Raw genomic sequence first — 25,329 nt, 5'->3', positions numbered from 1 at the left:
GCTTCTTGTGTACCCCAAGGTACTCGCTGGTGGGGTGGTGTGAGAAGAAAAAAAGGCCTTGACTCTGTGTAAGCACTGCTCAGCAGTAACTAAAACATCCCTGTATTATCAACACTGTCTATGGCACAGGTGGGATGAAGCCACTAATTTGTTGTATGCCTTTTGGAATATCACTTTACTTTTCATTCTTAAATCAACCTATGTATATAATTGAAGAAATGTAGGCATTTGGAATGATACTGCCTGCCTTGGAAAGCAAGCTTTTTTGAATAAATTACTCATCTAAGAAGCAGTTTGTTTTCTGAATGATATATTATCACATGGAAATGTAGTTGCTGAGTTCAGGTTTTGTAATATTTAGGTAAATACTGATTCCCTTCATAGCCTTGTGGTTTATCATGAAATGTCAGCTGAAACCTTCCAAACTTGAAGGTTTTATAACTAGATTTATAGTTTTGGATTTACAGCACATTACTCTGAACAGTATCATTTTCAGCAGTTGGTGTTTAAAGTAGCATATTGCAGAATGCCAGCATATTTGTTTTCAGTACCACACATTAGAGGTGGGTAAGGGAGTTGATGTTATTATTTCAGTGTCTTGATTTTTCCTGTATTCTAATCTAAAAAAAAAAAAAAAAGTGCTAGAAGTAGTTAAATATTTAAGTTTGGTTCTGTCACCTAGTCTTGGGAAGAAGCAGACTGTACCCAAGAGTAATTGTAATTAATGGGATGCAGTGAGAAAGTGAATAGAGAAAACCAGGCTGTGATCTCTCATGGCTCGAAGTGATAGAAGTGGAAATGTGCTGAATGCTGATAAGTCAGCCTCTGCCTACCAGGTGGCAGCTGAACTGCTGCTTGTTGCAATAGAACACCTGCTAAACTGTCAGCAGTGGGACGGTGTATTGAGATAAATTTTAGAATTGTTAGCATTGAGAATAATCTTTCTTAAACATTCCCACAGCGATTGTTGGAGTGCTACAGTAGCAGTTATAATATATGCACCTATATGGGCATTTGCATAGATATACTAAATATGAACCTGCAAAATTTAACCTTGCAAAGTGCAAATGCAGAATGTAAGATCCAATTCTTTAGCTTTCTTAGCTAAGTATATTTTTCTTGTTTTCCTCTCTTTCCTTCATCCCATAATATAATCAGAAATATACATCTTTAAGTGCTGTCCCTGTGTATTTATTCTTGCATTGAGCAAAAAAAATCACACAAAGAATTTGTAACACTATAAGATGAGAATTTTGAAGGAGAAGAAAGGGAGGATTCTAAAAGTGGAAACTGAATGTAAGACAACTATGCCAGCAAAAAGCTGAGGTTTAAGACATGATATGTTAATAAGAAAAATGTTGAGAGTTGTGAGTTTTAATTTTGGTGACTGTTTAAAATTTAACTCTCCACTTTTGCAATTTCAAATCATAAGTGTATTTCCCCAAAAAGAGTCTTACTTGTCGTTCCAATTTTTCTTACTGTTTTGCTTATGCAAGCATTGTCACAGAATGAAAACAGCCTGTTTAATCTCTAAGAAGAATCTCTACTGGCTGCTTATGGCTTGGATGAGTATACTCTTTGCTGGGTAAAAAAAGTGGCTGGATGGCCAGGCCCAAAGAATTGTCATAAATGGAGTTAAATCCAATTGGTGGCCAGTCAAAAGTGGTGTTCCCTAGGGCTCAGTATTGGGGCCAGTTCTGTTTAATGTCTTTATCAGCGATCTGGATGAGGGGATTGAGTGCACCCTCAGTAAGTTTGCAGACAACACCAAGTTGGGCAGGAGTGATGATCTGCTGGTAGGAAGGCCCTACAGAGGGACCTGGACAGGCTGGATTGATGGGCCAAGGCCAACTGTATGAGGTTCAATACAGTGAAGTGCTGGGTCCTGCACTTGGGTCACAACAACCCCATGCAACGCTACAGGCTTGGGGAGGAGTGGCTGGAGAGCTGCCTGGTGGAAAAGGACCTGGGGGTGTTAGTCAACAGCCAGCTGACTATGAGCCATCGGTGTGCCCAGGTGGCCAAGAAGGCCGATGGCATCCTGGCTTCCACACTTGGCAGAGTGTGGCCAGCAGGACCAGGGAAGTGATCGCCCCCCTGTACTTGGCACTGGTGAGGCCACACCTTGAACACTCTGTTCAGTTTTGTGCCCCTTGCTTCAAGAAAGGCATTGAGATGCTGGAGTGTGTCCAAAGAAGGGCAACGAAGCTGGTGAAGGGTCTAGAGAACAGGTTGTACGAGGAGCGGCTGAGGGAGCTGGGGTTGGTCAGCCTGGAGAACAGGAGATGAGGGGAGACTTTATTGCTCTCTACAACTACCTGAAAGGAGGTTGTAGCAAGGTGGGGGTCAGTCTCGTCTGCCGAGTAAGATGCAATATCTAGCTCAGGTTTGCCCTAATATCTAGCCTAGATATTAGGAAAAATTTCTTCACTGAAAAGGTTGTCAGGCACTGTACCAGGCTGCCCAGGGAAGGGGTTGAGTCCCCATGCCTGGATGTATTTAAAAGACCTGTAGATGTGGTGCTTAGGGACATGGTTGAGTGGTGGACCTGGCAGTGCTAGGTTAACAGTTGGACTTGATGATCTTAAAGGTCTTTTCCAACCTAAACAATTCTATGAAGTGCCCTTATTTTCCCATAATCAACAAGTGCATCTTATTGAATAGTCATCAGTCATTACTCAGATTATTTGCTTCATTTAAATGGATGTTTGGTTTTTAGTGGGCCTGCCATTTGATGTGTGTTTCATGTAAAAAGGCATATCAAACAGAGTATGGGGAATCTCTTTTTACTTCTGAATCTCCTGGTTTGTTGATTAACTCTTATCAGATAGTTCAGTAGACAGTGTGCCATTTCTAGTCTCTGACTAGGCTGTCCTTGATACAGTCTCTGGTTGTCTGGCTTTAAAACATGAAAGCTGTCTCCAAGTGGAGAGAATATTAGTGACTGACAAGAAGTGCTGTCTCTCCTTTTCTTCATGTCCAGAGGAGAGCAGCAGTCCATCCAAGTACAGGAAGATGAGATTTCTCTCTTGAAAGAGAATATCTTGGCCAGTGATTTGTTTACCTTACCCCACCTTTTTTTGTAATTTACTCCAAAAGCCTTTTAAATCTGATATCTCTTTTATAACTACTAGGAATTTGGTTTCTTTTTGACAATACAAAATGTAATTACTATGACAGTGGGGTTTAGTTTTTTTGTTTGTTTGTTTTTCTTTTTTCTGCTTTCTGTAATTTCTTGTTAAGTTAGTGGCCTCAGCACACTTTTCTTTTGGTTGCTTTTCACTGAACTTGTAAAGAACAGAGCCGTCCTTTGGAACTATGCTTGCTGATTCTCTGAAGCAATGTCAGAGCATAACTGTTACAAAGCTTTTCCTCTTTGAGAATCTCCTTCCAGGCCCCTTGTCCTTTAGGTATTTGGAATTCTTGTTATCAATTTTACCACAGTCCTTCTGCTCTCTTAAATTTTGCTTAAAGAAAAAGAGGGGAAGGACAGGGGCAGATTAAAATTTGTTTTAATGTAATGTTTAAAGTGGTGTTTTAATGGCTTTAAATTGAGACATTCTGCATGGCATTTCCAATGCAAGAATCCCCTTGGTGTTAGTAGCTGTGAGACTGAAGAATTGGTGGAGGGCAATTGTTGTTAATTCTTCTTCCTGTTTTCCTATCCAAAATAATTTAAAGATACTGCCTAAGGGGATCCAAATGTATCCAGTGTGTTGCTTTGGGATGAACAATATCATGTTCTTTAACTTCTACGGCTCATTAACTTAGAGTTTCTCCTACTTTATGCTTGATCATCAATAGTAAGTAACTTAAAAGGCAAATCAGGCCCTCAGTCACAGGTCTTCAGATCATAGTTTTTGAAGTGGGTGGGTACGGGAGAGAAGGGTGAGAATAAGATCTCTCTTCAGCCTTTCCAAGAAAAGTTCTGGTGCCATACTAGAGACACATCTTCAAGGTGGTGGACAGAATAATTTCTTCAACAATTAATTTGTATTTGTATTTAGGGATGATAATTGTGGGTATTTTGGTCCAGCCTGTCTCTGCTTCCTCTCAGCGAGGAAGATTAATATATTCTTTGCACTGTCTTTTCTAGCTCCCTGTACTTCCAGATTTTATTACCAGTGAACCTCTGCTCCAAGATTAGCTTTTTTGAAAGTACTTTCTGAATTTTCAAAATAATACATGTAGCTATGTATTTTGTATTAAACAACATTGTCTCAAATATACTATTTCTGCTTGCATTAAATCGCAACTATGTGCAAGGTGAAAAAAATTCTTTCTTTCTCGGTAGCTGCAAAGGCAAATATAGTTTTCTTTGCTTCAGGAGCAGAACTGCTTTTGTAATGTGGCTGACTTGGAGGTTTTGGTTTTTTTTTCTTAGGTTACACAAGAGGCGGGAGAATTTATGATTACTTTCCCATATGGATACCATGCAGGATTTAACCATGGTTTTAACTGTGCAGAGTCAACAAACTTTGCCACCATCCGATGGATTGATTATGGAAAAGCAGCAAAGTTGGTAAGTCATATTGCAGAAAATTGATGCATAAGGAAATCTTTCCTGGGGTTATTTCTTTGTGAGAATCTGTGGAAGCTGATGAGAAAGGGAGAACTATTAGATCAGGTAGCACCTTATGCTGCTATTGAAATTTTATTTATAGTTGTTCTTTTTATAGTGGGTATTATACTTCCAGGAATGTGTATTCCTCTCAGCAGTGAGTTTTGTTTGCAGTTTAATGTGTATATTGTTCTTCAAAACCAGTTCTATTTATGGATATTTTTAAGTTGAAGCTGCATATACTGAGGTTAGTATATGGGAAGACAACTGACTTCTGCTCTTAAACCTCCTCTAAGCTCTACTGTTTGTGAAAACACTTTATTTAAACCAGGAGTTTTTATACCTGGAAAGAAACAAATAATGAAACTTTAAACAAAGTTTAAAGAAACAAGTTCAACTTTTCTCATCTTTAGTGTCATCACATATCTTCTAGTATAAGATAATAAAGGAACTGTGAACTCAGAGTAGATATATTCAGGTTTTCAAATGAGATGTGTTTTACTGAAGATATTTTAGACTGAAATTTTGTTATGTGGCATACATTTTTTGCTTCTTTTCATGTACAGCATGTGAATAAACACACAAAATCAAGAGAGCGTGCAATTTGTTCAGCAGAAGTTTATTACTGTTTTTCAATATTCTGTGATTTTTCTTAGAATTATGGCTTATATAAGCTTTGGTTAGTATGCTTCCCAAAATGTTTAAGTCAGAGGCATTTTCTGCATTGACTTGTTATTGAAGGAACTCTTTCCAATAGTGATTTGCTTAATATATTAGCTGATAAGATGACATGGAATAAAGAGCAAAATCAGATGTGCAGGTTCAACAATTAAGTAATGATAATGAACTCTGATTAAACACTTGGGATTGGAACACCATCATGTGAAAGTTCTCAAGCAGTGGAAATTCACGATTCTAGGCACTATTGATTGTTATTGTTAATGAGATTGAATTATCTTCAAAGGGAAAAAGTTTATAAGAATTTTTTTTCCGTGTACTCTGTATGCATATAGTAGTAAAAGCATTGAAAACTTCAATATGCATCTAATATGTTGAGGCTGGTCTTTACCTTTAATGGGAAAGTTGTGTTTTTAATAGACAACAGATAAGATGTTGACTGTAAAGTTAATAGGGAAAAAAAAATCTGTATTTGATAGTTCGGAATTTCTGTAGATAGTACAGTGAAACAAAGTTGAGAGGAATATGGGCATGGACAAATATGAGGTAACTGTGGCAGGTAAAACTCCTGGATTTTAAAATCCAGTATGAATGTGCTGCAGCCCTAAAATAGATTCAGCTGAACTTCAAGAATGGCAAACTTTTATCTGCATATGTAGCAAAGCTGAGGTAGTGATACCTGCAACTACATCCCTTTCAGTGTACAGGCTTCATATTTTTTATGTTTTAAAAAAATGGTCTACCATTTGGTGTGCAGCTGCCCCAGTACAGACTATTAAATGTTTTATGCCTCCAGCGTGCCTCTCAGTTATTGTATTATACTGTAAACTTAATGTCACATTTAAATTCAGCAGAGTTAGAAGATAATTTTTTAAAGCTAATGAAATTTTATTCCTTTACACCAATTCAAAAGTGCTGCTGAAATTCTGAATTTTTAGCTAGGAAGTCTTGGTGTATACACTCTAAATACAGTTTTATTTAGTCAAAGTTCTCTAGAATATGGATAAAACTTTCATCTTAGGACACTGAATTCTGTGCTCTGTGGTTATTGTACATAGGAGCAGTATTGTGCATATATAGTATAAGAAATTAAAGTAGTTCCGTGGTGTCTGCAGTTGAATTTAAATGTCTGAAAGTTTCAAAGTGGCAGCTGAAGCAATAATGACTAGTCTCCCTCTATAAAGAAATCTTAGATACCATTGCCAAATGTGAACTCCAGTTTCTTTGGCAAATGGTCAGAGTACTTAATGTTACTTGCTTATTTTTTATTGCTTATTACCACAAGAATAAGAACTAAAGTTTATTTTTCTTCTCTTTTTAAATGAAAAAGAACATGCTAGGAAGTGCTAATAGTAGGATTTTTTAAATATTTTTTTAATGGAAATATGTAAGAAGAGAACTAATGGAAAGGTGGTGAAATAATTCCTCATAATACTTACTTATGCTTGTTTATGCTGTACAAATAGGGTAAACAAGTCAAACAGGGAAAGTACTATAACTTGTTATCTGTTCTTAAGTTATAATTATATGATACTTTGAAAGCACACACAAGCTATGGAGTTACTGCAAATTGGATACTCTGTTTCTTGATTATGGTGTTTCTCTAGAAAAACATGAGGAGAGCTGTGATTAGTTTTATCACAACCTCAGGAAACTTCCTGAAAGTATTAATTAAAAAGGTAAGAAGTCTAAGTGCCCAAAGAATACTGATATTTTAGAAAGTTTTATTTGCAGCTCTGGTAATTTAATTTAAAAGAAAAAAAAAAAAAACACCACACAACATTCTATTCCCATTTGTCATTCTTCGGACTACTGATTTTGTGTTTGACTTATCTTTCCTTTCTGTATGTGATATGTACAAGAATTCATTTGGAAAAAAATATTTTGGATCCCCTAGTTCCCCTGTATTGTACTGCAGAAATTGCCTGTGTCAGCAATATGCAACAGTATCTAGGTCAGTTTGTTGCTGTATTCTCCTTAGAGAATATTGTATACTGATGACTGATGATTTGTCTTCTTATAGGAACACTTTTATTTTTACAGAATAGTTTCTAATTGCTTACAGCTGGATTTCTGTCTTAGAAAAAGAAAAAATCCTGAAGTACAATCAATATTCATTCTCATTAATTTTGGAAAAAATAATCAGGCAAAGATTTCCACTAAAGCTGTAGTAAATATTTAGGCTGTGTGACGGTACTGCTTTCCTGCATGAAATGAGATGGTGTTAAAGGTTCTGTGAAATTGATTGCAAATGTTAAATCAGAGATCATTTAGACCCTCAGTATTGGAAACTTTGGTTAAGCAGAGACCATGGATGCAAATTCCAGAAATTTATTTTATGTCTTTTAAAATGCTAAACTCGTGATCTTGGTTTCACTATGCGTACCCTACTTACCTGTAGTAGTTGAACCCTGGGAGCAAGGATGTACCATCTGGCTTGTTTTCTAGAGTTTGTGTAAGACTTCCACTCACGGGGTGACATATGAAGGGTAACACCAGGTGGCTCTTTGCTACAACTCGACTGCTGCTTTGAGCTGTGTTCTCACTTTTGGACAGAATTAAGTTGGACAGAATTAAGCAGAAGTAAAAGTAGATTAAAAAAAAAAAAGCATAAATGGAGAAATAACAGATATACTACAAGTCCCCCAACTCCAGGGGAGAAACAGTGTAGTTTTTGCTGTCTTTTTCCACTGGCAAGAACACATAGGAAGAGAAAAAGGAGATACTGGTGAAAGGAACAAACCAGTCGTGCTCTCCTGAAGATGCTTGGCAAATGAGTGTGGTGCAGGGGGATGTTGGTGAAGTGCTGATGTACGGTAATGGCGGGAATCAAAGGTAGGTAGAGCTCAGCTCACAGGTACTTTAGTTGCGTTTGTTATGTTCTGTGAGGATGAGAGGCGCTCTAAGCTTTAGATATTCTTAATCATCATCATCCTATAACCATCATTTGTTGAATGCTATTTATTTTTGAAAAAAAGTTATATGGTACAAAATAAGGGCAGATAGGGTATTTCTTCAGGCTTCTGTGAATTTTGTCATTTTCCTAATGGAGCTACATTTATTTGAGTAGGCTGGAAATGTGTAGCTTCATGAAGTGCATTTTGAGTTTCCTTACTCCAGTGCATTTTGTTACTGTTGGTAAAGCAGATGAGCCAGTGGCAATTAGTTTGCATGTTTTGTAGGTATCTGCTTTGACTTGTGCTGAGCAGCTAACTTCTGTGCTGAACAAGTGGTGATGTTCAGTTATTAGAATTGGTGAATAGAAATATTTACACATAATTCTTTTGTGTCTAATAAAATAAAAATCCATCTGAAGCAATTGGATAAAAGACATTTCTCTAGTCTGAGAAAAACCTTGTATTCCTAATGTTTATTAGCTGCAGGGTGGGACACCCTTGGCCCCCACCCCCAAATCTGTGGATCATCTATGTTCATTAATTTTATTTTTTTGTCTGTTGTAACTGTTGTTTCTAAGGAATGCCAATGTTCCCCTCATACAAGGGTTACAGTGCAAGACCTTTCATGTACCGGTGCCAAAACGGGGGTTCTCAGTCGTGATTTTCACCTGTCCAAATTTTAGCTCCAGTGGATAGGATCAATGAACTTTATGCGCTCTAATTTGATACTGAGAACTGGAAACAGTTTTAAATTTTGAATAAGATCCTGTGGTTTTGTGTACAGGCAATTTTTTTTTTCTTTCTTGGAGTTGCTTTTTTTCCTTGCTGCTATTTTGTAAATGTTTGAAAAGCTTAGATGTTGGCAAACCAGTTCCTAATTACAGGGATTCACCCTAAAAAGCATAGCCTTTGACCTGTGTAGAGGTTCTGGACTGCACGGTCCCACCTGAGCTTGATAGGAGAAAGTAGTTCACAGAACAGAGGATTGGGTTGTGATGGAGGTCCTGTGTAGGAAATGCCCAGGAGATTGGTGATGTAAGCAGGTTCAGTCAGGGCTCTCTAATTCTTCTTTATACAGTGGTGATTATTTTAGTTTCTTTCCTTCCATTTTCCTCTTGTTACTGTTCAAATCCCCACATTTCCCTGTCTGTTGCTTTTCCAAATCCTCTTGTCAGGGTCTCTCACAACTCTGTCACCCCTTGCCCAAACTGATACCCATACTTTCAAAAGCTTTCAGAGAAAGCCCTGGCATTTCCACACACCGCTCTTGTTGCTCACTGTGTCTGTTTTGTGGCACCACTTGGTGACTTTCACTCAGTATAAATGTATGTAAATTTTACTGCCTTCTATCAGGGATAGAGTCACAGTAGGTGATTTTACTAGTCATTATAATGATTCTTGTGTATTGCAGCTCCTTTTAAGACGTGATTTGTTTTCAGATGTTGGTGCTGGAAAGGTTTTGTTGTTTAGCTGATATGTAGAACCTGAGGAGAGAAGTCTACCAAACTTTTCTACTTGAAACTCGGGCTACTTAAGTATTATTGCTCTCTTTCATAAAATTAAATCAGTAATTACTCATGCATTCTTCAGTGGTAGCTGCTTAGCAACGTGTTTTCTGTGGATAGGTTAGATCAAAGTGCTGGCCTGCAGGTTGTATTTTTCCCTTTGGTGGGATGAAGTGCAGTTGTTTTGATGTTAGGTTTGATGGATTTGTTTGCCACTGCATTCATTAGCTTCACATCAAAAAACTGACAGGCTGTTAAATGAAACTTTGGCTTAGATTTTCAGCTTGACTGTTTCGAGACCATTGTGAAGATATTTTGGTTTTGTGCTGCAGCAGCCTCGAGCGGTTATGACTGTTTCAAAAGGAAGAAAAGTTATTCAGTGTCCTGATTTGTTTGGGTAAAAGAGAGTCATTGTTTTGAGGATAGCCATGTCTAGCTTATGCTATCCAAACAGTATATTTATTGTGAAATATATGTTGAGAGACAATATGTATGACTTAAATAATTTTATCAGAGAAGAAATTATACTTACCACACAAAAGCACTTTTCCACCTCTCATAATTTATTGAGGTAATAATTTTTTCAATGATGTTTAGTTTGCTTTGTACAATAAAATTAGTTGTCTGTTTAAAAACAAAAACAATAATTCTACTCAGTTGTACCATTTTTTTTTCTAAATGTGGGTGAATGATTTAAAGGCCTAGGCTTAAAAAGTATCTTCCTACTCCTACAGCAGTGTTTTAGTACGGAATGTCAGAAATAGTTATTTGCATAAGCTCATGACTGATTCTTGTATCATCTTATTTTATTAGTTTGAATTAGGTGCTGCTGTCAAGGAAACTTTTTTTTAAATACTTCATGTTGATACATTTGATACCAGTCTGCAATGATATCAGAATCATTCAAGATGTGCAAATTAATGTTTTTACTTGCTGGAAATCATAATTACCCACCTTATATCGTTGAATTGGCTGCTAATGAAATCTTACAAGGATTCCGGAACCAGACATGCTTTCCATTTCTGGTCCTGATGTTAGTACACCGCTTCAGAGCAAATCCTGTGCATTCTGCAGCTTGACATTTCACTTCATAATTGTAGTGCCACTCTCACCTTTATAATTGTCGTGGAATGTTCTCTTTTATTTTTTCATTATGTTTATTTCTTTTATCTTGATCTGTTCTTTATCTTTTATTTTTGCCCATCTTAGTGCTGTCATCTGCTGCCCCTGTTTGGTTCTTGCATCACAAACTCAGCATTTCCTGAGAACAGTAGCTATTAAAATTTCCCTCTCTCAAAACCTGTTGATGTAATGGGGAGATTATCAGTCTCCCAGTGGGCAGTAACTTGCACACTTCTAGATTTCTAGTACTGTGACATGTGGAATTTAGAATTGTAATGGTTTTAGGAGTAGAAAGGGATAGTAATAATTGCAATATTTTTACCTGTAAATGCAAAAAAGAATTATGTTCTATTGTTTTTTCTACCTTCCCATTTTGGTAGAGCAACTGGTGGTAAATTCATAATCTGAAACTTCAGAAGATGGTGTTTTTATGTGTTCACAGTCTGTGCTATGTCATGCGCAAGTACCGTTATTATCTGTGAGTAGTGTGTTCTGTGGTTCTGAAGTTCCGTGTGGATTCTCATGAATCTCTTCTACCTGTACCTAGCCTAACTTTTTTTTGTGTGATGCTACAGTATGTGTGACTAAGGTTGTGCCTGCATGTTTCTGGCACAGGACTGTCATGCAAGCTGTACTGTTTTATTAAATAAAAATCAAACCAGCACTACTATCAGATTATTTTTTTTTAAATGGAGTTTTGAATAAGTAAGAAGAGGAGGATTCCTTAAAGTAAAATTTTAAATGTTGGAGTACATTCTGGCAACTGTAAGTGAGTAGAAATGATGGAATCTAATTTTCCTTTGATTTTTTTTTTTTCCTAAGTGATATTGTGGAAGTTCCATTCATCAAAGTAATAAATGTACCAAGTTGGCATACTTGGTGGATGTTCAGAAGTTTTTGTTTTATAGCAGCTTTCACCAAATGAGGTGAATTTTTTCACAGAAAAATTCAATAATCTACAATAAACTTGTCTTTTCAGAATATCATTTATATGAAATTTTGAGTAAATCAATACAGTTTGTCTTTCCTTACTTTTCATCAGAATGCAGATTATAATTATCCTTGATTTACTGAGGAAAAACTATTGTCACTAGATAGCTTTCTGTCCATATGTTAGTGTTACAGCCTGTAAAGACAGATTACTTTCATTCCAGGTTTTTCAAGAAAGAAGAATTTGAACTAAGGCATTATTTTCATCAGTTTGAGGTTCACAAAATAGACTCTCTGGGCTTGAATCATCTGTTGAAACACAGATGTCTAACACTATTTGAGATAGCTTAAGATATTTTGTCTTGCTCTGTCTGGCCAGAAAAGTACCAATCTTCACACATCCAGTGTAATGTTTAGAGCTCAGGCAGATGTCACAGATGCCAGAAAGTGGTTCAGGTGTCAGTGCATGCCCAGGCAATTGAAGTCAACCATCTGTCATTGTATTCTCTTATTTATACCATTTGCATAATTAAAACTCATCCTAAAAATTAACTGCATTCTCCTACTCTGAGAGGAATTCAGTTCTCTAGCCTTGCTAGAATAACGTTATATTTTGACACTGGGAAGTGACTTATCCTGATAGGGAAAAAACGACTTAAGTGTTAGGGTTCAGTTCCCTGAAAACCACTGCCCCCGAACTTTTCTTCTCATAAACCAAGCCCTCCCCCAACTAATGATGATGATGATGAAGCAACCATTTTGGCTCTGAGTTTGAACCATCAGAGAGTTCATGTCTTCACAGTTGTAGCAGGTAAATCTAGTGCTAGGTACTGCAGATAAGCAATGTCCTCCAAGTGGACTAGTGCTAGAAGAGTGAGATATGCTTCTGTTTCATGGATTTCATAGTAAATTGCTGCCACCAGAAGGAAGTATAGTCTCAGGATACTAGAAACCATTCTGCTGGTGTTCTTCCATGCAGTTTCTATTAGTCTCTGACATTGTCTGGAATGCAAATGTTTCTGCTTTTGTTTTGTTTTGTTTTGTTTTTTTCCTTGCCCCCCCCCCCCTTTTCTTTTTCCTCTCTTCTGTATGTAGTGATAAAGCTTTGTATGAACATGATTTTCACACCGTTAACCTATGTATCTTCTACTGGAACCTTCTACAGGATTCACCTCTATGGAGGTGAATCACTCCTGCAGTTGATGCTAGACTCACTAGTACGACTCAGGCCAAACATACTTTGGAGATAAGCACGTACTTGCAATTTTCTCTCTGTTTTTCTGAGAGTCTGTGGAATATTATGTAAAAATGAAGAAGAAAGGTCGAATAGCAGTATCATAGATTTGAAGCACACATGACTTATTTACTTCCTCAATCTGAAAAAAAAAACCCACAATTGTGTGTAAATACACACAATTAAAAATCCTTGACTTAGTCTGAGCAGTAGAGAAGACTTGTATGAATGAAGAAGAATAAATGATGTACCCAAATCCTGAGGTAAGTACACCAGGGCAAGTAAAGTGTAGGTGTTACTTTTAGTACAAATGAGTTTATGTAGCCTAGCAGGTATGTGAAACAGGAGCTGAACATAGGAAGATGCTTCAGCTGCAGGTTTAGTGTCCACACTGTGCTTGCTACTTGAGTGAGTAGGACTTGTTTATATGCTACTAGTCAAGAAGTCTTAAGGTTTAAAATTCTTGAAAAGGATCTTAAATGAACTGTATAACTTGTACTGGTTTGATTTTTAGATAAAGCCCACAATAAAACGTATTGCTGTGCTTTCCAAAAAGGAAGTTATTGAGGTACATCTTGAAATAATTTTCTGAAATGTTTTCTAGAAAAAAAGTTGAATTAAGATCCTGGTGCTAGTGTGGCTGTATTCAGTTTTTAAGGTTTGTCTTTCTGCCTGAAGCATTAACCACTTTCAAGTGGTTGCGAGAAAAGGTAGAATCAATCACCTTGAAGGTGTCATCTTTCTCTGAGGATATATATAGTCACCTCTTAACTCAGTTACAATATTAACACCAAAGAAAAAGATGTATTAATGTTTTAGATAAAGTGCGCTTCTGTATAGTTCATTACAAGACCTTGCATACATTCTTAGAGTGAAGTAAGTTACTTCATTCTTTTTTAAGTTTATAAGCAATATAACCAAACAACTTCAGTTAAGACTCTCTGTTCTCTGTACGTGATATGGTCTTGTATATTCAGCAGCCTCATCAGATCCATTACTAACTTTTAGATCTTAACAACAGAATCACCTGATCTTACCTTTGCCATATGACATCCCACGCGCTTTGGATTCTGGGGGAGAATTCTTCACCTGAAGTTTCTGTTGCAAATATATATATATATATATGTATCTTTATATAAAAGATGGATTGCTCTAGGGAGCTAGAACAGTGTCTGCTTCTAGGGGGCAGCCTAGTTTGAAATATCCAGCAAACATCTGAATGAAAAATAAAAACTTATTTTATCTTGGTGTCATTGTGCTTATGTCTGGATTTTCCAGCCTATTCCAATTAAGTTATTTCAGTTACTTCCTCTGAATACCTTAATACAGGACAGTAAATGCTGTATTTTGGGGGCCTTTTCAAACTATGTTGAGAACAATCATAGTATGTAAGAAAGACAAGAGAGGTCTGAGTATTTCAATGCATTATCATGAGTGCTGTGTTGATAAACCTGTGGTATACATAGAGGAGAAATTTAGTTCAGGTGCTGCAATTTTGTTTTGTTTCTTTTTTATGCATTTTTGTTGTTATTTCTGTTTTCAATGAATCAAGAGAGAGACTGTAAAAATCTACTTAAAAAGGGGAAGATACCACCAAGAAACCCCCCCAAATCCCCTTCTCTAAGTTCTTCTCCCTTTTTCATGTAGTTGATAAGAGTGTTGCTCTACTTGGCTTAGTGTATCAGTCATTAATTTGTTAATCAGGATATAAGAATCTATCTTAAATCTAAGATTGGACAAGATTTTAGGAAAAAATCCAGATAGGTGGCATGTAGTATGTCTATTGAATGTCTTTGAAACAGACTGTGAGCTAATTCCTTGGCAAATGTGTTTGAATTTAAAAATAATTATAGTACTTTATTGTAAATCTGGTGACTTGTTGGTTTCTATGTGCTATAGATGTATGTATGAATGAAATATTTGAACTATGCAGCTTTAAAGGAGTTTTAATGCTGGAATTAAAATTACAATGTAATCAGAAACAATGAGGCGATGCTGTTGATGTTCTGTGAACATTATTGGATAGCTATCAGAGTGGGTAGTGGGACTTGAGGGAGTCTAGATATAACACATTTTGGCAGAAGTCTTCACAGATAATCTGGTTAAATAAAATGTAAAATTTGTATGTGATCCCCGAAAGCAGAAACCTTACAAAAGAAAAGAGGAAACGTCTTCTTAGTTGCATTTCTTTTTTTGTGTAGGTGAGATATCTAATTAGCTGTGGCTTCATGTTGTGTCGAAGTTTTGGTGAAGAAATTCCTTGTATTTAGAAGCTGTAAGGAGTGCTGCCTTAGCCCGTTTAATTAAGCAAGTCATATCTGTTCTCGCTTCATCTCCAATTCCCTCTAAGGTGCGAGGATAGTTGCAAAGGGGTGATAAGAAAAGGATAAAGAAATAAGTGCTAGAGCTTGCTGGGTGTAAGAGGAAAAGTGTTTTCAGTCAGTCAAAATGGACAAAAGAATAAGGGATGGCTTTCAGGGTTACTATATTTTATACAAGTTTCATGCTGGCTAGAGAAAAGAGACTGTTGTTTACTTCAGCGAGGCAAAGTCTATTACTAGAAAATCCTCAAGAAAGACAGTGAAACAAACACAGATACCTGACTTCAAGTCTGCACACCATAAAACTAGCTATTGTATCTATGATTATAAAGCAAGTTACTTGGAGGTGGTAGAATTATTAAAATGTTTTTCTCATGAAAGAAACTGTTAAAGAAATAGTAACAGCATTATGACAAATGTCAGACTTCGGAAGAAATCTTGGGTGATTTTAAAAATAAGTGATTGGTTACTTTTTTAGCAGTTGCAACGGCAGGATATAATGAACAGTAAAAGATATAAGTGTTGAAATGGAATGCATGAAATTCCCTGTATGGAATATAGCTGCAAAGAGATAACAAGAAAAAGATTAAAGACATCATGTGCTAGAGTTTGCAGGGAGTAAGAGGAAGAGCACTTTCTTTTTGCTTGATGTGATATAGGCATTTACAGCATGAGTTAACTTTGGTGCAATGCTGGTTTAACTGCAAGCTGGCATGTTCAAGTAATTTCCTGAAAAAATGACACAGGGTTTTATTTTTAGATTTTTATGCTAACTCAGTTAAATTGTGGTTTTGGCTACATTTCAGATTTTAAGATAGTGAATATACCCTCCACTTAAGATAGAGGAGCTGCTAATAATGGTAAGACAATATTAAGCTACTTGGTATGACTAAATCTATAAAATAGCAACCATCTTCAACTCAATTTCAGACATTTCTCTACCCAAAACAGAGGCACAGTGTTTGTGGAAAAGATGCATAAGGACCTGTGAAATGGAGAGAGAAGAAACAGTGAAGAAAAAACAGACGTAGGTTGTTGAGGCACCGGAAGTGTGGTCGTGAGAAAAGTGAGAGCTTTAAGGGACTGAGGGAGATACAAATACAATTTCTATGCTTGCCATTCCAGTCCTCTTTTGCGATTTGATTACTGTTGGCTGTAGGGGATAAATATTTTTTACCTGCGTGCAAACAGGTTAATAATAAAGAAGTACCTGCCTACATGATGAATTTCATCTCCCACAAGGAGTGGTCTCAAGTGTTTAATACTCTGAACAAAAAGAAGTAGGGTGCTAAAAGTGAAACAGTTTAGTTGGTGCAAAGTTAGAAGTATTTTGCTGGAAAAAATACGGTAAAAGAACAAGATTTTTAAGTTTTAGATTGGACTTCGGTACCATAACCAGATATTGGACTTTTTTTTAGTGCAGAAGTACAATGAAAATTTAGAGTGGTTGTGCCTTTAAAATCTGCCTGTGTTGGTTTTGGTCCAGAGCTGGAGAGGAAAATTCTTGAGGTCTTCTCTGAAGCTGTAGCAAGCATATTTAAGATCAAGTTTTCACTGAGTTTGGTAAGAAAGGAGGAACTTATTTGCCAGTCACGCTCTCCCCCCCCCATGTTGTTAGTAAAGGTCTGTGTACTGCATAGTTAAATAGAATGTAATTGCTAGTCCCTTAATGAAGCAGTAGTTAGATATAGGTCCTTGTATACTTTTATTGCTATTCATAACTACTTGGTCCCCACAGGTCTACACCCTCTAATCATTAATCTACATGCAGCTAGCCCCTAGCCCCACCGAGGAAAGTGTTTCCAAGTTTGACTTCAGGATCTGACCCTTTTGTAGTGCAGGCTGAAAGATAAATCAGCTGTGTGTATTGGGGAAGTCAGTTGTTGGATGAATTTGTGTGATTCTGTACTTGTGCTCCCTGATTAGGCTGAAGTAGCTGCTCTACTCAGTGAATTGCTTGGAAATTCTTACTGGTTTTTAGAAAAAAAGTGCTGCTGGCAATGTAGCTTTAAAATGTGTATGGGCTCAGAGAATGTGTGAAATTTGTATGCATCTCTGACTGGAAATAGATAAAATTCCCGTTGATTTGTTTGCTAATCTTGGATTTGTTGACTTTCAGAAGTTACTCTGTGTTTGGTATGCCCTAACCCTGTTTGCTTTCAAGAGAGCTGGTGCAATCACACAAAAATTGCAATTGTCAAATCCACTATATTTAATCTCTTTTTTAGATGTTTATTTAAGATTTTTGTTGCTCTAGAGCTGTTCCTCTTTCTTCTTCACATGCTGCCTTCCCAAATTGAAAATGTAATTTCTACAGTAATCTTGAGTTTTAGGAAACTGGGGGAGAGTTCTGTTACTGTTAACCTGTACAAAGTGTTCTTGACATTGTAGAAGTTGTTCTCTTGCTTTGGGCAAAGCAGGTAGCAGCAAATTCGGGACAAGCCAGTTAGTTTTCTGATTGAGTCGTATACAATCCTGTAGGTTTGATATTTGCAGCTAGGGGTAAGGGACTCTGAGCACAGGTATGCTTACAGGGCCTTTCTTCCTATAATGCTCTACAGTAGCTGTTAAAAATTATATATAGTTTACTTGTCACTATTTAAAGTTTATAAATTCCTTCAAGAGCATTCTAATTGAATTCTTTTTTCTTTTCAAAATAGTTTTCTTTTAAAAATCATGGGTTTATTCATAGTTGTTATCAAGGAGTTCTCTATCATCTGTTTAAAAAAATGAAATGTCGTATGTTGGTGTAAAAATGTTTCACGCACATATAGGTAGAATAGTCAGTCCTCAGCAGCTCCTTATGTATGACTCAACTGAGTGGTGATAGTGGTTTGAAAACAGGACAGTATCATATTTTTTCTGGTCATGATCTCTAAATCCTGAACACCTTTTAAAAAACAAAACAAAACAGTTTAGGGCATCTTGTAAAAGAGAGTATAGAGCACTGGTGTCTTTTTAAGAAATTATTGCATATTTGGATTTTTTTTCCCCTCTTTGCTTACAAAGTGATCAGAAAGAGTCAGCATTAATCAGTAAATCTGAATAAAGAAGCGATGTACAATCTGTAACTAAGAGGATTTCAGTAAAGCATCTTTTCTTATAATAATTGCAATATTAGCAGCAGAACAGGTAGATGGTTTGCTTTGCCATATTTCTGTCGTTTCCCTCACATACTTTGTTTTGATTCCAACAAAAACGAGGTCTGCAAGAATAAAAAGGTGGAAGCTTATTAATAATATTTATCAGTTTCTGATGGCCAAATCACTGAAAGGAAGAATCCAAGAAAAGTCTTCTAATCTTTACCACTATGTACTAGAGATCTTTGGCGTCTGAAATATGGTACTACACCATGTGTTGCAGGAGGGAAACAGATCTGCAAACTTTTAACCAGTTAGCCCATTGGCAGTGTGGTGCATGCATATATATATATATATATATATATATATATATATATTCTTTCTTAAAATAAAATCATCTCAGTGTTTGTTTCTTAAGCTTAAAACATACCAGAAACACCCTGAGGCACATATTTCAGACATTATAATTTTTATTTTTTTTTTAAATACTGGTACATGTTAGAACCTGGAGAGCATTTCCTATTTATTGTAATGGAGAGTTATAAGATGTATATTATTTTATCTTTGCTTACCATCTTAGAATGACAGTCTGTACATTCTTCAGATTGTGTCAGTCTCTTCTTAAATCTCACTTTTTGTTCCTTGTTATAGGGTCTTCTGCCTGCAAAAGAGTAAAATCTTCCATGGTCCTCTTGTGGCTGTGGCCGAAACATTCCTGCAACAGTTCAGAAGGGCTTTCCTGTCTTTCCTTTTGTGGTGTTCACAAACTTGTTTATTAGTTGCTTGATCTTGCAGACCTAGCCTATCACACTTCTTAAAGGAAGCTGCCCCTCTATGTTATAAGTGTTGTAGTTATTGCACCTGATATTCAAAATTATGAGGTCTTTGCTTTAGTTGAGGTGCAATTAGAATATATTCAGAGGGGTTTTTAGATGAAAAAAACTTCCAAAAAACTTCATGCTCTTGAATTTCATGTCTTTGTGTGGGGTAGGATATGGAAATAAATACCAGAAAATGTGTTCTTGCAGCATTTTTGACCTGCAAAAATTAAATGCTAACTTTGTAATGCAAGAATGATTGAATATTTATTTTTTTTTAGCTACTTGGGCATAAATATATTTTGACAAGCTTTTATAGCTAGCCAAACATTTTTATTTCAGACTTTTGGAAGGTGCTGAGCATGTTCAGGTCCTATTGACAGCTAGCATAATTCAGCATCTCTAAAAAGCAAGCAATTTTAAATTTAATTTCAGACAGAATTTTAGTGTTAATAATGACTACCAATGGATCGCCTGCATCTTTTTGGCTGTGTAACTTTTATGAGAAATGCTACATATATTTTTGTAGGCAGATTTGTCTTTTCTGTGAGATAGCTCTTCTGCCGTGTACTCACCAAGTGCTTGTCTTGCAAGAGGAGAGAGGTAATAACTTCAACAGAACCATTCAGTTGCTTTGTGTAACATGGATAGCCATAATCAAATGGGCAGTGATGGTGTAGTGCGTTCGTACAGAATCAGCCTGGAGAGTGAAGTGGTTTTTCTTCCTCTGGCTGGGTTGCTAAACTCCAGCATGTGACAGAATCAGTATTTTGTTTCATAAAAATGATGTGTCTGGCACATAATGGCTAACTTAGAATAATGTGAAAATTTATTGGCTGCTGTGCTGCTTATGAAATTGTTACAAAACAGTTTGAATTGGAAAAGCTTTGAATCCAAAGAGAATAAATTTAATGTGAATGCCTTTAATTAAATTTTGCTTAATTTAAATAATGTAATTTGTATTGATTATGCTGCTGCAGTTCATTTGGATTTTTATTTTTAATTAAGATTCAGTAATCTTGTTTTACCTTCCCGAGCTATTCATAAAATGACTGTGAAGAAAATGCATGTTAATTAAATTAACACTTATATACATTTATTAAACCAAAATCAGGCCATAATTTAATTTTATTTTTTTTTCCTTTGTGAAGGTATGTTATACACAGTAGTATTTCTTAGAAGGACAACAATCCAATTTTCTTTGGATTCTTTTTTTTTTCTGAACAAAATCCATGCTCATATAGTCCTGAAATGATGTAGATGCTTCTTTTGCTCTACCTACTTCAGAGGCTACCAGCACTACCTTCTGAAGCTGGAATGTTTACTAAAGTGCAGCATAATTCTGTTACTTCCTTCTGCATCCTGTAACTTGCTCTGTGGCTTCTCCCTATTAGCTGGTGTCTGTGCAGCATTGAAACCAACAGTCTCAAACCTGGATGGCCTCTTAGTAATTTTCTGGGAAGGAAGCTGCCAGCTGGTAGTACTGCATGTGTTGAAAACAATCCAGAATGAAAGACTTCCTGTATTAACCGAGACCATGAATGCTGTGTTAAGACTTATTGCTATTACTTGAACCCCCCTCCCTGCCCTTTGTTGGTATTATTAGCAGTTTGAAAAGAAAGTTTAAGATTATTTTGAGCCAAGACAGGTGATATGTATGCATTTATTTATAAGTGTGCAGTGATAAACATGCAGTTTATTTCTGCATCTTTGCATGTGAAGCAGCCATGTAAAGTGAAGGTTACTGGAAATGTTGAAGGGCAAAGAAGCTGAGCAGAAAGCAGGGCTGTAGAGCTAATTGCTTGGCAAATGCCTGTACCTTAACACTGGACTGGAAAGCTGAAGATACTGAACTAGTTGAGTTCACAGAGGTCTTTGCAAATATTTGTGGAAGATGGAAACCTTTCTAAGTGGTAGCCGCAAACACCAGGTTTTGAACTTTGGTTAGCACTTAGTTTACCTCAATTCAGTCAGAAAGATTGAACTATTATTGACTCACTAAGTAAAAGTCTGTTTTTCTTATAAGTAATTACTTCAGATACTGGTAACATAGTGTACTATGTTAATTCTGTTACACGTTCTGTCATAAGGGGAGACCTTATCACTCTCTACACCCACCTGAAAGGAGGTTGTAGCGAGGTGGGGGTCGGTCTCTTCTTCCAAGTAAAAAGAAATAGAACAAGAGGAAATGGCTTCAAGCTGCGCCAGGGGAAGTTTAGATTAGATATTACGAAAATTTTCTTCACTGAAAGGGTTATCAAGCATTGGAACAGGCTTCCCAGGGAAGTGGTTGACTCCTCATTCCTGGAGGTATTTAAAAGACATTTAGATGTACTGCTGAGGGACATGGTTTAGTGGTGGTCTTGGGAGTGTTAGGTTAATGGTTGTACTTGATGATCTTACTGGTCTTCTCCAAGCTAAATGATTCTGCGATTCTATATCAGAGCAGCAGCTTAAAAGCACTGAGCTAATCACACCTTAGAGTTACTGCTGGAATCAAAATTATATGGGATGTTGACAAACTAGACAGAAATCTGTAGCAGTTTGTGTCCTGAGGTGAATGTGCTTTCTCTCATTTCTGGTAGTTGTATCTCCTCTGAGGTTGTTTGTGATTGGATGACTGATAGGTTTTATTGTTCTTCATGATAAAATTATAGCAGCAAGAAACTCTGTAAATTGTCCCATCAGTTCTTTCTGTAGTTACAACAATTCCTGCCTGTATGCATAGGTTGGAAAGATGGATGACAGTAAAAAAAACCAACCAAACAAACAAAAACCCCCAAAAAATCTTCCTTTCCAAATTGTTTCTTCAGTGCCTTTGTATGAGGGCATACATTTGTGTGCTTGTCTAGGCTGTGGTTATGTGGTTATGCTTGCCTTTCAAGCTTATATATGATTAAGCATTTTCAAAGTAATTAACAATAATGTTGTGTAAAAGCATTGTGAAGCAGCATACTTGTTCGTATGCCAGGTTTATTCATCTTTTACTTCCCTAAGATAATGCACAGTGGGTCTCCCTGTCGTTAATGTAAACTAATAATTGTACTTGTTTTTCTCTTTCTTGAGTGTCCAACTGACCAAGATAATACAGCAAGAAACTAAGTACAAAATGCTGTGTTTAGGGTATTATCTAGATGCACTACAGACAATTTGCAAGTATTAATAAGGCTACTTGTTATTGAACAATAATGAATTTAGATCTTTTGCATGAATGATCTGCAAGTATTCATGTTAAAAATATAATTCATGATGCAAATTTCTTGCTTTGCTTTATTTTCTCCCTTTACGTAATTTATAAATGAATTAGTTGGTTACTTAAAATAATGTTTAAACTACTTTGCTTTTCTGTCTGTGTTCTGTTTTGTCTCCTGTTGCAAATACTTGAAAATGCATGAATATATGGTAGAAAAACTGAAGGAGTAATCAGATGATCAGATTTGATTGCATTGATATTGTGAATCTTCAGAAATAAGGTACAAGAGGTTTATTGATACTATAGGACTTTTGAAAGGAAGTTAGAATTGATACAGTTGTTTTCTCAAAACTAGTCGTAAATAAGAATGCTGACAATTAGCCAATGAAGGTTTTGTTGGGTTTTTTTTAAATACTTTTGAATTTTTGCACTGTTATAATTTCATCCTTAAGAAGATTAGTTGTTGACTTTTTGCATTGATATTAGGTCATAGATATCATAGCTGAATAAAGCAAGTGTGCGGAGGTCTGGCAAATGGACTGTGTTTGCTTCAGTAAATCCAAAAAAGGAAGGCTCTGAATTAGGCAAAGGGTATTTGGGTCACATTTGTTATCTTAGTCCTTTGATAACTGTAGTGACCAGAGAGATAAATGCAAATCTTTTCATGTCATTTCCATCATTGTTTGGCCATGTCTATAAAAATTACTAGTGATAAACTCTGTTCTGTGCAGAGTCTGAAAGACTCTGATAAATAGCTTTTCAAAAGAAAGAATATAGTCAAGTGACACATAGAAGTGTTGTTTCTTGAGGGCTTCCCTAGTGTGTAAAGCTTACAGAATTTCTTGAAATTTTAAATACAGTGAAATGAAGAAAAATTGGGTCTTTAGAGAAGACTTCCCCTTTTTTTCCCTTTGTTCCCCCCCCCCCCTTTTTTTTTTCCTTCTTTTTTGTAAAGTAAATCTTCTATTTGTTACAGTAGAAGTGCTTAGGATTTTGTTGCTGGCTTTTAGAAACTACTGGTATTTTGAGATGGTTTACTATAGGCAAAAACTGAATACAGTTTGTTTGCTAGACATAAATGCAGCATTTATAGTTAAACAGGTGAGAATAAAAATTGTTTTAATGGTATTCTTGCATTTATTCTTAGAAGGAATACGGCTTTATAAAGTGCAGTTTTATGGATAATTTAGCAGTTCAGAAGTTCCTGGACCAAGAAACAACTTAAATTCTTCAGAATTTTGTATGGACTCCATGTGGTTTTGTGAATACCAGAGACTGTTACAGGAATGTCAGTCAGTATGATGATGAACACGCCCCAGTGTACTGCAACTGTGTTGTGCCCATTGAAATATGTAGATTGGCTGTCAAGTGATTCCTCTGCCTCCAAAGAATGATTACTTGAATTAGTAGATCTCTTATTTAAAATGATGCTTGACTTTCAGTATAAATGGTTTGTGGTTTGTTTTTTTTTTTGAAGTAATGATCACATAGGGGTCACTCATACAATAAAGGCACATAGTCTTACAGGTACTTTTACAATACTTGGCATCCTGGTTGAATTTGTGGTCGTTGTTACTCTGTCACCCTGTCACTCTTAAAAATGACTTAATTTCATTTAGACTGATTAGGGGGGGAAATCTTGTCATAATCTTAACTGTTGCTCCATGTCTGTTGGTGAAAAAGGATTTTTCATTCTGTTATTTGCTCTTCATTATTCCCATTTAGCATCTTTGATTTTTTTTTTTTTTTGCTTCCTGATAGCCCAGAAAAGAAACTGTTTTACTTTGTATATGCCCTTTACTGTAATTGTGAAATTGACTTCCAGTATTGTTTAATCACTCAAATAACTACTCAACAGCACAACTTCACTGCAATATAAAAAATGTGCACACAACATTTCAATGACTGATAATACTGAACAGCAACGAGAGACTCTCTATAAGGCAAATTCTAAACATAATCTGCATTCTATTTTCAATTCTGAAAACACATTTTTATCTCCTATGTAGGTGAGCATTGGTAGACCTCTTGTCTTCCATCCTTGAGCTCTTAAGCTTTTGTGCCGAGTTTATTCTCTGAACATTGAATCTCTTCAAGTATTTTTCTGGCAGGCTTAGGTTTTTAGCGCTATGAACGGGTCTAGACACCAGAAAAGACTCATGACTTCCTGGCCATTCTTAGTTTTTATTTCATTTATTGGGAAAAAAAAGTACAGAAAAATTCTAGTTCCAAGTTCAGGAAATACCTAGTTTAAAATTTCATAGTATATGAAATAATGAAAACAAGTGAGATGGTAATTCTAATAAGCCATGGATGACATTACCACAACCTGGCCAATAGCCTTAATGCAAGTTCAAAGATGGGACAAGTTCAGTGAACAATTGCTTCATTTGATCGTAGAGGATTATTAGTTTATCATGCCATTTTTGGGCTTCTTGTGTATTTTCTCACAAGGGCTTTAAAATAAATATTATTTCCATTGGTAACTATTTCCTTTGCACCTTCTTTCACAAGTGGTGTTCCCTAGGGCTCAGTGTTGGGGCTGGTCCTCTTCAGTATATTCATTGATAATCTGGATGAGGCGTTTGGGTGCACCCTCAGTAAGTCTGCAGATGACACCAAGCTGGGTGGAACTGTCAATCTCCTGGAGGATAGGAAGGCCCTACAGAGGGACCTGGACAGGCCGTATCGTTGGGCCAAGGCCAACTGTATGAGATTCAACACAGCGAAGTGCTGGGTCCTGCACTTGGGTCACAACAACCCCATGCAACGACACAGGCTTGGGGAGGAGTGGCTGGAGAGCTGCCTGGTGGAAAAGGACCTGGGGGTGTTGGTTGACAGCCACCTGAACATGAGCCATCAGTGTGCTCAGGTGGCCAAGAAGGCCAATGGCATCCTGGCTTGTATCAGGAATATTGTGGCCAGGGGGACTAGGGAGGTGATAGTGCCCCTGTACTTGGCATTGGGGAGGCCACGCCTCGAGTACTGTG

The 25,329-nt window shown here is 36.6% G+C and overlaps 1 protein-coding gene across 27 annotated transcripts in view; it reads left to right on the top strand.

Annotated features, from left to right (window-relative positions):
• The window catches only part of KDM4C (lysine demethylase 4C), a 292,096-nt gene that overhangs the window by 66,376 nt on the left and 200,391 nt on the right, over window positions 1-25,329 (top strand). For all 27 annotated transcript variants that reach the window (XR_015701120.1, XM_087742689.1, XM_087742692.1 and 24 more), the window contains one exon: window positions 4,385-4,522. Coding sequence is in view for 26 of the 27 variants with exons in the window: in XM_087742689.1 (XP_087598815.1) it covers window positions 4,385-4,522 (138 nt within the window). In the remaining variant the exon portion in view is untranslated. The remainder of the gene's footprint in view (window positions 1-4,384; window positions 4,523-25,329) is intronic.

The sequence above is a fragment of the Nipponia nippon genome, unplaced genomic scaffold (assembly GCF_047370975.1).
Source record: "Nipponia nippon isolate SJK-2023a ecotype South Korea unplaced genomic scaffold, ASM4737097v1 scaffold_8, whole genome shotgun sequence".
NCBI classification, from domain to species: Eukaryota; Metazoa; Chordata; class Aves; order Pelecaniformes; family Threskiornithidae; genus Nipponia; species Nipponia nippon.
This window is presented reverse-complemented; position numbering and strand designations above follow the sequence as displayed.